At 57.2% G+C, this 13,616-nt stretch overlaps 1 protein-coding gene and 1 pseudogene across 2 annotated transcripts in view; one reads left to right on the top strand and one right to left on the bottom strand.

Annotated features, from left to right (window-relative positions):
- LOC136111191 (uncharacterized) overlaps positions 1-13,616 on the bottom strand; it is a 73,258-nt gene that overhangs the window by 14,190 nt on the left and 45,452 nt on the right. Inside the window, exons 1-4 of one of the 2 annotated variants that reach the window (XM_071809849.1) lie at positions 6,716-6,796; positions 5,909-6,035; positions 5,171-5,278; positions 3,179-4,988 (exon numbers count right to left, since the gene is read on the bottom strand). In XM_071809849.1, the coding sequence (XP_071665950.1) occupies positions 3,179-4,988; positions 5,171-5,278; positions 5,909-6,035 (2,045 nt within the window). In that variant the 5' untranslated portion in view covers positions 6,716-6,796. Of the gene's footprint in view, positions 1-3,033; positions 4,989-5,170; positions 5,279-5,908; positions 6,036-6,715; positions 6,797-13,616 lie in introns of those variants that run through there. The other variant, XM_071809858.1, reaches the window with a different exon arrangement.
- LOC136099791 (uncharacterized) overlaps positions 11,174-13,616 on the top strand; it is a 31,203-nt pseudogene continuing 28,760 nt past the window's right edge.

The raw sequence follows: 13,616 nt of genomic DNA, 5'->3' as shown, positions 1-13,616 counted from the left end.
TCTGCAGGAGGGTGGAGAATGAAGCAGAGTTCTGCTCATGTGTGTCCAGGACGAGCACCCACCACTATCTCAAAATGGCTCTGACCAGCTGGAGCTGTGCCAGGGGCTGCTGGCCCTCACCCCATCTGCTCCCTCGGTAGCTTCCCCAGGCAGCGGGAGGAGTGGAGAAACCCACTTTGACCCTAGAGACGTGGTGAGTGCTGGGAGAGACCCCCAGGGCCTGCCGCAGCCCCTCAGCCCCTGCCCTGCCCCTGTCCGCGCTGGGCAGCCCTGCCCGCCGGCCGAGCAGGGGGTGCTGCCTGTGGGTCCCGCTGGCTGAGCAGGGGGTGCTGCCTGTGGGTCCCGCTGGCTGAGCAGGGGGTGCTGCCTGTGGGTCCCGCCGGAGGGGCCAGTTTACAGCAGAGTGTTTTCCTCCTCCTGCGTAGAGAGAGACTGGAGGTGTCACACACAGAGCTCCTGTCCCTGTGGGCCCTGCTGGCCCCTCTGGACTCCCTGGGCTCTCTGTCGGGGGTCAGCTCCTTTTCCCTGGATTCCCTCTGCTCCTTCCCGAAGCCTCGTCTCGGTGTGAGGGTAGAGCTGGTGGCACTTGAACAACTGAGACCTCCCTGTTTTTCCAACGACTGGACAGCCAGGACCTGCCCATGGCCAGGACCCCCACTGGAGCTCATGGCCAATTCATGCATACTTTGCCTCTCCCTTTCTCTGTCCAGGATAGTACTTCCAATGGGTTGGAACACAACAGTGCACTCTGTAGAAACTTCCACCACGTGGGATCCAGATCCAAATGATGTTGGTAAATCCTCATTATTTGGATCATTATAAATCACCTCCAGCACAGCTAATTCCATCAAACATTGGATACTTCTCCATGGTGGTCCACTTGCCTGGGTGACAGGTCACATCTCCCTTGAAGGGCTGTGTTTGCCTCACATCTGACAGAAGTCACCTCCAGAGCCTGAGGGTTTGTGTCTTTTTCACAGTTGCCTTGTCAACGCCCCGTCCCTAGACAGGGATCCCAGCTGCTCCGCTTCCCTGCCGTCTAATTCCAGGGTAGTGGCCCCATCGTCATAGACTCATAGAAAGTCCTGAGTTGGAAGGGACCCACAAGGATCATTGAGTCCAACTCCTGTCCCTGCAAAGGACAACACCCAAATTCACACTATGTGTCTGAGAGCATCATCCAAACGCTTCTTGAATACCATCAGGTTTGGGTCCTGCTTGCCACGGTGCACACTGAGATCACTTAAAGCGAAGTGCAACTTAACAGAGTTCGATGTCAAGGTTCACTCCAGTACTTCCTGCATGGGGGAAATATGCCAAGGAGAATTGGGTGGGAGTTGGTTTAGAGTGATTTATACAGGGACAGGAGATGTGAAAGGGTAGAGGGAGGCCCTCCCGTTGAGTCACCAGGTATGGAATGGAACCCCTTTCTCTCTAAACTCCTTCTCAGAGAGGAGTCCAGGTGCTGATGGATCCAAATTTAGTCACAGACTTCAAAGTTTCACCATCTGGCACCTCAACCTGCCTACCTCCCCTCCAGGAGCCTTGTGTGAGGTGGCTCCAAAGTCTGGATCCCAGATCTCTTGAAGCAGCCTCTCTGGCATCAAAGCTCATAAACAATTGAATGGAGTGGTCCAGCAGCAGGGTCAGCTCGAGCTGGGTGCCTTCGCAGAGCTGCCGAACCCAGCATACAAGTCCCTGGGTAATGATACCCTCACAGTATATATAATTACACCTGCCTCTCTTGTGATGATGCAGTCCAATAGTAATATTTGAGTCTGGGGTCTTCTTGCTTCTCATTGGATCCTTTCACTGTCTTCAGGCAGACTCTTATCTTCTTCTGCTGCAGGCTTTGTTGATAGTCTGTAGCCACTTCATGCTGGCCTCAAAGACATTATTTGCCTCAAGTGGATCCTGTTTTGCTCGATAAGATAAAAAACAGGCCTTATTGTGCAGGTTGATGCTTTGTAGCTGCTTCGTTTTACTCAAGTAGACACAAGTTTGGTGAATGTGAGTGGAACTTCACAACACACAGTTTAAGATGTCAGCAAATTTAGCTACCAAGTAACGTGGACAGTAGACTACAAATTACACAACCTTATTTTCTAAGTGAATCATTCTGTTTAAAATGTATATATTTAAGCTAAAAAAATAAACATAAAAGTTAAACTAGACTCATCCAGTGATGTGTAAAACTCCTAGGATGTGATAAAGATGCTTTAATAGGATAACGGATGAAGCGAATAACAAGAAAGATGATGAGGTAAGAATATACAAAACAAGTGATGCACAACATAATTGCTCACCACCAGCTGACTGATGCCCAGCCCATCCCTGAGCTGTGGTGCCACCGGCCAACTCCCCCCAGTTTCTATACTGACAATGACGTCAGATGGTAAGGAACAGCCCTTTAGCCACTTTGTTTCAGCTGTCCCAGCTGTGCCCCCTCCCAGCTGGCAGGGCACCAGAAGACGAAAAATCCTTGACCACTCAGCAACAACAAATATCCACATATTAGCAACATTCTTCTCATTCTCAATCCAAAACACAGCATTATACCAGCTACTAAGAGGAAAATTAACTCTATCCCAAAGAAAATGCAGGACATCCCCACACAGCCACCCCCACGGCAGCTCCCAGTGCCCCACAGGCCCCTCAGCAGCAGATTCAGGGGGTGCTGGGCTGCGGAGGCGGCTGCAGGCTGGGGGTGCCGTGGGTGCGCTGGTGAGCCAGCATGAGCCTCTCCTTCCAAAACCGCTTCTCGCAGACACCGCACTGGAAGGGCTTGGCCTCTGCCGGCCCCCCTGCTGGGGAAGGACCCTCTCCTCGTCCGTTGGCCACCCTCCGGCACAACCCCTGGGGCTTGGTGCACCTGCTGGTGTCTGTTCAGGTGCCGCTTCTGCCTGAAGGTCTTGCCACATTCGTTGCACTTGTAGGGCTCCTCCCTGGTGTGGATGCGCTGGTGGATGGTGAGGTACCTCTTTTCCCTGAAGGCCTTGGGGCAGTGGGTGCAGGTGAAGGGCTTCTCCCCATGTGGATGCTCTGGTGCCTCAGCAGGTTCTCCCTGTAGCTGAAGCTCTTGCTGCACTTGGGGCACACAAATGGCCTCTCTCCGGTGTGGATGCGCTGGTGGATGATGAGGCTCTTCTTCTGCCAGAAGCTCTTGCTGCAGTTGGTACATACAAACGGCTTCTCTCCAGTGTGGATGTGCTGGTGGATGATGAGGGCCTTCTTCTCCCTGAAGCTCTTGCTGCAGTTGGTGCATGTGAAGGGTTTCTCTACGCTGTGGATGCGCTGGTGCCTCACCAGGTTCTCCCTGTAGCAGAAGCTTTTGTCACACTTGCTGCAGGTGAAAGGCTTCTCCCCGGTGTGGATGCGCTGGTGACACAGCAGCTGCTGCTTCTGGACAAAGCTCTTGCCACAGTTGATGCAGGCAAAGGGTTTCTCCCCAGTGTGGATGCGCTGGTGTCTGAGCAGGTTCTCCCTATACCTGAAGCTCTTGCCACACTCGCTGCAGGCAAAGGGTTTCTCTCCAGTGTGGATGCGCTGATGACTCATCAGGTGCTGCCTCTGGACAAAACTCTTGCCACACTCGGTGCAGGTGAAGGGCTTCTCCCCGGTGTGGATGCGCTGGTGCCTCAGCAGGCTCTGGCTGTAGCTGAACCTCTTGCCACATTCGGTACAGGTGGAGGGCTTCTCCCCAGTGTGGATGCGCTGGTGACCCATCAGCTGTGACCTCTGGACAAAACTCTTACCGCACTCACTGCAGGTGAAGGGCTTCTCCCCAGTGTGGATGCGCTGGTGGACAGTGAGGGTCCTCTTCGACCGAAAGCTCTTGCTGCAGCTGGTGCAGGTGAAGGGCATCTCTCCACTGTGGATGCGCTGGTGACTCAGCAGCTGCTGCTTCTGGACAAAGCTCTTGCCACAGTTGGTGCAGGCAAAGGGCTTCTCCCCAGTGTGGATGTGCTGGTGTCTGAGCAGGTTCTCCCTATACCTGAAGCTCTTGCCACACTCGCTGCAGGCAAAGGGTTTCTCTCCAGTGTGGATGCGCTGATGACTCATCAGGTGCTGCCTCTGGGCAAAACTCTTGCCACAGTCGGTGCAGGTGAAGGGCTTCTCCCCAGTGTGGATGCGCTGGTGATCCAGCAGCTGCGACCTCTGGACAAAACTCTTGCCGCAGTCTGTGCAGGTGAAAGGCTTCTCCCCAGTGTGGATGCGCTGGTGGACAGTGAGGGTCCTCTTCGACTGGAAGCTCTTGCTGCAGTTGGTGCAGATGAAGGGCGTCTCTCCGCTGTGGATGCGCTGGTGACACAGCAGCTGCTGCTTCTGGACAAAGCTCTTGCCACAGTTGGTGCAGGCAAAGGGTTTCTCCCCAGTGTGGATGCGCTGGTGTCTGAGCAGGTTCTCCCTATACCTGAAGCTCTTGCCACACTCGCTGCAGGCAAAGGGTTTCTCTCCAGTGTGGATGCGCTGATGACTCATCAGGTGCTGCCTCTGGACAAAGCTCTTGCCACAGTCAGTGCAGGTGTAGGGCTTCTCCCCGGTGTGGATGCGCTGGTGGATGATGAGGGTCTTCTTAGACCGGAAGCTCTTGCTGCAGTTGGTGCAGGGGAAGGGCTTCTCTCCGCTATGGATGCGCTGGTGCGTCAGCATTCTTGACCTGTAAATGAAGCTCTTGCCACAGTCGGTGCAGTGGAAGGGACGCTCACACATGTTGCTGCACACATGGACATCCAGCACCGACTGGCTCTTGAAGATCTTGTCAGATTTGGGGTGCATGGGGGGGCTCTTCTCCAATGACCAGTGGTCTGTGAGGCGGGGGAAGTGGGGATACGGCAACTGGCTCCCCTGGTTCCTGCCTGGCTGGTCACAGGCGGAGCTCTCCCGCCACCTCCTGCCCAGGTTTGGCATTCCCGGGAGCAGATTGGTGGGTCTCAGCAGCTCCTTGGGGATGCCCTCGGCCTCCCTCTGACTCCTGGGGCTGATGGCTGCAGGGGAAGAGAGACCAGGTTCACTGCTGGGGACACGATGGACACATGAGAACCCTCCCCGTGGGTAACAGCACAGGCACTCCGTCAGTCTCAGTTTTTTCCTGGTGCATTGAGCACCTGGGGCAAGACAACAGTGAAACTTGAACACTCCATCAGCCCCACGAACCCCCAATACCCACCTGGCACAGGGCTCTGGTCCCTCTGCCGTTCCTGAGGGGGCTCTGGCACGCACGGTGTCTCTTCTCGCTCCATCTTGCAGATGATCTCTGGTTTGTCGCTGGCCCAGCCTGTCCGGGGCACAGAGAGAAGCCCCCTCTCCCGCACTGCCGGGACAGCAGCACCGGCCCCGCACCCACAGCCCCAGCATCCCCCCCACCCCGCTCCTCTCTCCTGCCCCTGCCAGGCTGCGGCTTCAGCCCCACATCCCTGCCCCTACAGCCTCCTCTCGCCTCGCCCCCGTCACCTCGGCCACTCTGCTGCAGACAGGACACCTGGGAACAGCTCAGAGCTGCGCCTGGAAGTTTAGACTGGGTGTGAGGAAGCATTTCTGTGCTGAGGGGGTGGTCAAACCCTGGAACAGGCTGCCTGGACAGGCAGTGGATGCCCCAAGCCTGTCCCTTTTTGAGAGGCATTTGGACAACGCCCGTAACAACACGCTGCAGCTTGTGGTCAGCCCTGAAGTGCTCACGCAGATGGACTAGATGAGCATTGTAAGTCCCTTCCATCTCAAATGGGCTATTCCATCCCATCCCATTTTCTCTCAGGAACACTCTCCACAGGAGGTTGCCTGGCAGGGTCAAACCTGCAATTGCAACCACCACATCAACTCTTGGACAGCCCTTTCAGTGGCTCCAGCTCACTTAAAGAGATGAATTCTTACTTGACCCCAGCCCAACATCACCAGAGAGAGTCCTCACCCAGCGAGGCGACCATCTCGTAGTTCCCCAGCATCACCTCCCGGTAGAGCTGCCGCTGACAGCCCGACAGCTTTGCCCACTCCTCGGGGGAGAAGTAGAGCGCCACGTCCTCAAACGTCACCGACATCTGCAGCAAGAAGCACACCCGGCTCAGCACACCCTACCGCATAGTTGTTAAACACCTCTGCTGAAATCCTGCCAATACTGGGTAGGGACCCGCTGGAACCGCGGACTCTGGCATCCCAAGTGCAGAGTCAGGAGAGCTCGGTGCCTCCTGTGCAAGGGAAGGGTGGGGACGGGGGGTGACGGTGGCACAACCAGGTGGCACAGTAGGGATACCACGGCACAAGGGGTTCGCTCAGCAGGTCCCTGGGTTGGAGGATACTCCATGGGCTCTGCCAGGAGAGGGGCAGGGCTGGCAGGCTTACAGGCAGGTTTCCCCTCCTCGTGCCAGATCAGGGACCCACACCAGAGCAGTGGGGCCTATGCCCTGTCTCTCACCTGTCTCATAAGCCAGATCACCCACCAGGACCGGGCACAGCACCGTGACACAAGGCCTGGCCCGAGGCCTGGCAGCAGGCACGCTCCTGCCTGCCCCTGCCCGTGGTGCGGCTCAGCGGGCAGGAACGGGAGCACCCTGCACCGCTCCGGGTCTCAAACCACTTCTCTCCCACACCTCCTGTACCAACCGGACTCCCAACCCAGCGGGTCCCACGGGTGTTTTCCTGCTGCTGCTGCACTACGGCACCAACCATAGCAATCCCAGCCCGTGGTGTCCCCAGAGCCGGGGCCGTGCCTGACCCCCACCTTGCCGCAGCAGCCTGGAGCCCAGCGCGTTGCTGCTCTCGGCGGGGAGATGGAGGCCCCTGCAGGTTTTGATCCGGGAAGAGGGAGGCGGGATGCTCCGGATTCCAGTCAAAATGCCTGTCCCGTCACCAGCTGCACAGGAGCAGTGAGGACAGATGATCCCTGCAAACACAACATTTTCATGAAAAATCAGTGGCACAAGTTCACTCACCTGCCCACAGCTGCCTTCCCTGCACCCCGAGCCTTCACAGCTACTGGGAAAAGGCCCGACCCAAAAAAATTTGTCGACCCACCCGGCCATCTTGCAGTGAAGTCAAGAAAGAGCCACGAGAAAAAGGGGCTTTTGGAAGCTCCCGTGTACCCAAATCTTCCTCTGGTGCCCCACAAGGGCAGCAGAAGATGTGCGGGGTGTCCCGGGGGTCTGAGCACCCGGCCCGGCCCCAGCCCAGCCCTTCCCAGCGCCGGGGCCGCCAGGGCCGGATCCAGGGGGCCCGGGCGGCTGGGACACGGAGCAGCGTGTCCGCGTTGCACGGGGGCCACGGGGCGAGCCGGGGAAAGGCCGGAGCGCCGGGGGGAGCCGGGCCCTAAGGGGAGTCCGGGGGGGTCCGGCAGGGCTGGGGGGCGGCCGGCGGAGGGGAGAGCACGGGAGAGGCCGTCGGGGCCGGGGTCCCCTCCCGGGGCCGCCCGCCGCCCCTACCTGCGCCGGGGCCGCGCCGCCAGCCCGGCACGGACAAAGGCGGCGCCGGGAGCCGCCGGCAGCGTCAGCCCGGGAGGGCCGCCCGCCGCCGGTGCAGCACGGGAGGTGTAGTCCTGCCGCTCCGCCCCGCTCTGGGAGCAGCCGGGCCTGGACCCAACCAGGAGCCCAGGAAACTCTCCGAGCGCAGTGACCGGTCAGAAAGCCGACAGCGCTGGGTGCATCGGGGATTTGTCTCCTTCACATCTCACCAAGGATCAGAAATACACTCTTTCTGTGTAACTGCGAATATTCACACCATTTCTGAGAAGCACTGTTTGCTCTCAAGAAATCCAACGCATATGCTAAGCTATTGCAAAATTATGGTCGTGCACAGGATGCATATGTACTGCTGGTACCGATAAATACAGCCCTGCTTTAACAACATTGTTCAAGCCTTTGGTATCAATTCCCCCATTTGGAAGCACTCAGATCTTTTCTTTCTGCTGTTGTTTATCTGTGTGAAGAGTTTTCTTTACACAACCTATGCAGAGTCCCATCATAATTATCATCATGCCTACAAGGATAATTCCTTCTAGCGATGTGGCCAGTCATTCTTTTAGAGACCATCCAGCCAAACCTTGAAGGATCTCCTTGAGCCAATTCCTTTCTGCTGTGTCTCTAATTCCTTTGCTACCTTCTGCCACCTTTCTCATCTCGTCTCATTGTTCTTGGGGATCAGCAGTGATGTTTGGGATGTGGATACAGCAGTGCTCTTCTTCTAATCTGAGATACCCACATGCCTCTTGTTCCTTAACTCATAGAAAGTCTAATGCCAGCCTATTTTGTAAAGTCAATTTCGCATTAGCTTGGACCTTTTTATTAATAATCTGAAATCCTTTTTGAGTGGACAAGGCCTCCACTTGCCAAGTTAGATTTTTTATTGACATTGGATTTTCCAATGCCATTATTTGCGGTAAAAGCAAACTTTGACATTCCCAACTCAGCTGTACTGTGGTTGATGGCCACGACCATGTATCCGGGTCACTTTCTGTCTCAGTACTTCTTTTAACTTTCCCCCAATACTGAGCTTTGATTGGGCTCTTTTTCCAGGTAGCACACAAGGTCTGTAATCCAAAAGCCACCTGCCTAGCTACTGTACCAAGTCACGGCTGGGCAGTCCAAAATCCATCTGACATGACCCATGTTGTGTAACCTGAGGACAGAATTTCCTGTTTACAATCTCCATTTGAAAAATTATTTTTACAGCATTCCAACATTGACAGAGTTGATTTTAGAACTGATATCTTACTATCTTTCAGAACTGTCATGGAGGCACCCCGAAGTCAGTTTTCGGCAGACAACAAGTTCCCAAACAGACTATTCTAGCCAGGAAAGCATAGCTAATAAACTGACTAGAAACAGGGTTTACGCAATTATTTAGCAGTCTGACAACATAAAATACAGATTCGGATATCGGTTGAGGAGAATATTGGGGTATGACGACATAGGAATAATGAGGATCCACAATGTGCATGCATTCACTCACAAGAAACAAAACCAGAGGGCTCCCACTCCAGTGTACCAAGAAGAAATGATTACTTGTGTGTTAGTCGAGGGCTCACACTTGCCTGCGTTAGGCAAGGCTCACTCAAAGATACAAACAGCAGAGAAAAACAAGCACTCACCACAGGAGGTGAGGTGCGCTCCCAGGAGTCTTCTTAATCGGCATCCCAGTCTAAGGGGAGGGCTCCAGTCACAGACCTGCTGCTCCGAGAAGAACACTCCAAGCGTGTCTGCGGCAGGGACTCTGTTTTGTAGCCTGGTCAGATCTGGCTGTGGTCATTACGACATAGTCCATAGTCTCAGCTTCTCTGGGCACCTCCTTTGCTGAGGAGCCTGTCAATCGACTGAGGGTCCCATCTCTCCTGCCCCACCAGCCCGGGGGGAGGTGAGGTCACCCTGCCCGTAAATGTGGGGACTGTCAGCACCAGCCTAGGTGTGCACGTGGGGACACACTCAGTGGGGCACAAAAGGAATTGGATGTGTTTGTGTAATGTTTTTTCTTGTAGTCCTCCGAATCATCTGGAGGATGATACTGAATGTAAAGAAGAACAAAGTCAGGGTCCTTGCTGCACTCACTGTGAACAGGATGTTCAAAAACAAAAAAGGGGGGAGATGTGGGAATGGTAGGATGTGTGGTTCCAGCTAAAGGGCCTTGGGCAGGTTATACAGAAGTATGGTTTTTTATGAGTGTAAGGAGTGATAGCCCAGGCCAGTGAGAATGATATCTCAGGCCAGAAGACTGCTGTCGTATGTATGATGTGTGAATGTTTGGCCTGGGCACGTGAATGAGTGTGTTGGAACACCTCCCACAAGATGTGCATGGGAACATGACTGAAAACAGACACAACATGAGTGTGGTGTGTTTGGGATAACATGTTTTGAAAAAACATCCTGTCTAACCTCTTGGTCCAGGCCCAGATCTGTAAACCTATAAATTGAGAACTGTTAATAAAAAAGAGCTCAGCTCTGCCTGGCTCTACTCTCGCTGCTAACAAAACCTCTGTGCCCATGCATCTCTGTCTGCGTCTGTGTGAATCATTCCCCATCGCCACAGAGAGCCCAGGGAGCCCATGGAGGCCACGGGGACCGGCGTTCCCTGCACAACACCTCCACTCTGGCCCTGTGCAGGAGGAGAAGGAAGAGACCCCGCTGCACCCCGGCCCCTCCGGCGGGACCCACAGGCAGCACCCCCTGCTCGGCCGGCGGGCAGGGCTGCCCAGCGCGGACAGGGGCAGGGCAGGGGCTGAGGGGCTGCGGCAGGCCCTGGGGGTCTCTCCCAGCACTCACCACGTCTCCAGGGACAAAGTGGGTTTCTCCACTCCTCCTGCTGCCTGGGGAAGATACTCAGTCAGAGGAAAGGCTGCAGGCAGGAGAAGACACATTATGTGATTCAACACTTGGCTTTTTGGCTTCATTTCCTGGTACAGACACACACAAGTAGAACTCTGCTTATTTCTCCACCCTCCTGCAGGACAAACAGGCACAGATATGGTGACTTAACAGCCAAAGGCACCTCTGAGTGAGCTCTGTGGGGAGGAACTGCAGCAGCAGCACACGCTAGAAATCACCAAGGGAAATGATGATGGCTCTTCATAGAGAACTCTCTGCTGAGGGGGCACCGAGGCACCTGTTTGTCAGCCCAGCAGGGAATTGTGTGACGTTTGCTGCCTTCCAGGTGCTGAGGTCTGGGATGTCACAGAGGAGATGCCACCGCATGTTAGAAAAGTGGCCCATTTTCCATTATTGCTCTTTCACGTGGGGACAAATGTCAGGGCAAGGTAGAGCCCAGCAGAATCAAGCAACGAGGCAAATCTCAAGGGGTGCAGTTCAAAGTGCTGAAATTATGTTTTCCCCTGTTTTCCACAGTGAGAGGAAAGGGTGCAGGCAGGAGCAGACACGTTATGTGAGTCAACACTTGGCATTTGGCTGGTGCTGTCACCAGGGTTGTGGCTTTCACGATGATGGGACACTGACCTGCGAGGGGGAAATGGGACCTGTCGAGTAGAAAAGGCAAAGGAATGTTTGCCAACAGCCACCAGGACGGTCCCCCCCAACCCGCGTGTCCCGCCGTGTCTCGGTGCCCCCGAGCCCAGGACTCCATTTCCAGGGGACCCGTGTGGCCAGGGCTGGCGGGCAGGGCCAGGGGCCGCAAGGCCACAGCGGTGCTGCCGGTGCCCGCCCCCCCGAGCCGAGCGGGGCGGAGCGGCAGGACTACACCTCCCGTGCTGCACCGGCGGCGGGCGGCCCTCCCGGGCTGACGCTGCCGGCGGCTCCCGGCGCCGCCTTTGTCCGTGCCGGGCTGGCGGCGCGGCCCCGGCGCAGGTAGGGGCGGCGGGCGGCCCCGGGAGGGGACCCCGGCCCCGACGGCCTCTCCCGTGCTCTCCCCTCCGCCGGCCGCCCCCCAGCCCTGCCGGACCCCCCCGGACTCCCCTTAGGGCCCGGCTCCCCCCGGCGCTCCGGCCTTTCCCCGGCTCGCCCCGTGGCCCCCGTGCAACGCGGACACGCTGCTCCGTGTCCCAACCGCCCGGGCCCCCTGGATCCGGCCCTGGCGGCCCCGGCGCTGGGAAGGGCTGGGCTGGGGCCGGGCCGGGTGCTCAGACCCCCGGGACACCCCGCACATCTTCCTGCTGCCCTTGTGGGGCACCGGAGGAAGATTTGGGTACACGGGAGCTTCCAAAACACCTTTCTTTTCGTGGCTCTTTCTCGCTTGTATCCCAAGCAGTTTGGATCCTGTGGTGGGTCATTCTCCCAGCAGCTGCGAAGGCTCGGGGTGGAGGAAAAGCAGCTGTGGGCAGGTGAGAGAACTTGTCCCCCTGATTTCTTCATGAAATTGTTGTGCTTGCAGGGACCATCTGTCCTGATTTTGCAGGTGTGGCTGTTGATGGCACAGGCATCTCGTGTGGAATCCGGAGCATCCCACCTCGCTCTTCACGAATCAATACCTGCACGGGCCTCCATCTCCCCACCGAGAGCAGCGACGCGCCGGGCTCCAGGCTGCTGCGGCAAGGTGGGGGTCAGGCACGGCCCCGGCTCTGGGGACACCACGGGCTGGGATTGCTATGTTTGGTGCTGTGGTGCAGCAGCGGCAAAACGCCCCTGGGACCTGCTGCTGTGGGGCAGTGTGAGTGCAAAGTGGTTTGAGACCCGGTGCGGTGCAGGGTGCTCCCGTTCCTGCCCGCTGAGCCGCACCACGGGCAGGGGCAGGCAGGAGCGTGCCTGCTGCCAGGCCTCGGGCCAGGCCTTGTGTCACGGTGCTGTGCCTGGTCCTGGTGGGTGATTGTGTTTGTGGCACGGGTGGGGGACAGGGTGGAGTCCCAGCTGCTCTGGCGTGGATCCCCGATGTGGCACAAGCAGGGGAAACCTGCCTCTGAGGCACCCAGCTCCGCTCCACTCTTGGCACAGCTGGTGGAGTGTCCCCCATCCCAGCAACGTGCTGAGAGAGCCCCCCATGCCCCAGTGACCCTGTTGTGCCACCTGCCTGTGCCAACACTGCCCGTCTGCCCCTGACCTTCCCTTGCACAGGATGCTCTGAGCTCTCCCACTGTTCCCCTTGGGATGCCCAAGCCCCTGGTGCCAGTGGGACTCTGCCTGGCAGTACTGGGGTTTCGGCAGAGGTGTTTAGCAACCATGTGGTGGGATGTGCTGAGCCGGGTGTGCTTCTTGCTGCAGATGTCGGTGGCGTTTGAGGACGTGGCGCTCTACTTCTCCCCCGAGGAGTGGGCAAAGCTGTCGGGCTGTCAGCAGCAGCTCTACCGGGAGGTGATGCTGGGGAACTACGAGATGGTCGCCTCGCTGGGTGAGGACTCTCTCTGGTGATGTTGGGCTGGGGTCAAGCCAGGGTTCATCTCTTTAAGTGAGCTGGAGCCACTGAAAGGGCTGTCCAAGAGTTGATGTGGTGGTTGCAATTGCAGGTTTGACCCTGCCAGGCAGCCTCCTGTGGAGAGTGTTCCTGAGAGAAAATGGGATGGGATGCAATAGCCCATTTGAGATGGAAGTGACTTACAATGCTCATCTAGTCCAACTGTGTGACCACTTCAGGGCTGACCACAAGCTGCAGCGTGTTGTTACGGGCGTTGTCCAAATGTCTCTCAAACAGGGACAGGCTTGGTGCATTGACTGCCTGTCCAGGCAGCCTGTTCCAGGGTTTGACCACCCCCTCAGCACAGAAATGCTTCCTCACACCCAGTCTAAACCTCCCAGGCGCAACTCTGAGCTGTTCCCAGGTGTCCTGTGTGCAGCAGAGTGGCCGAGGTGACGGGGGCGAGGCGAGAGGAGGCTGTAGGGGCAGGGATGTGGGGGCTGAAGCCGCAGCCTGGCAGGGGCAGGAGAGAGGAGCGGGGTGGGGGGGATGCTGGGGCTGTGGGTGCGGGGCCGGTGCTGCTGTCCCGGCAGTGCGGGAGAGGGGGCTTCTCTCTGTGCCCCGGACAGGCTGGGCCAGCGACAAACCAGAGATCATCTGCAAGATGGAGAGAGAAGAGACACCGTGTGTGCCAGAGCCCCCTTGGGAACGGCAGAGGCACCAGAGCCCTGTGCCAGGTGGGTACCCAGGGTCAGGGGGGGTTCAAGGTTGCACTGTCCCCTTGCGCCGGGTGATCCATGCAACTGCAAGGGTGGGGGGCTGGCAGGGTGCCCTTGCTGCTCTCCATGGGGAGGTGTCCAACA

The sequence above is a fragment of the Patagioenas fasciata genome, chromosome 1 (assembly GCF_037038585.1).
Source record: "Patagioenas fasciata isolate bPatFas1 chromosome 1, bPatFas1.hap1, whole genome shotgun sequence".
Classification (NCBI taxonomy): domain Eukaryota; kingdom Metazoa; phylum Chordata; class Aves; order Columbiformes; family Columbidae; genus Patagioenas; species Patagioenas fasciata.
This window is presented reverse-complemented; position numbering and strand designations above follow the sequence as displayed.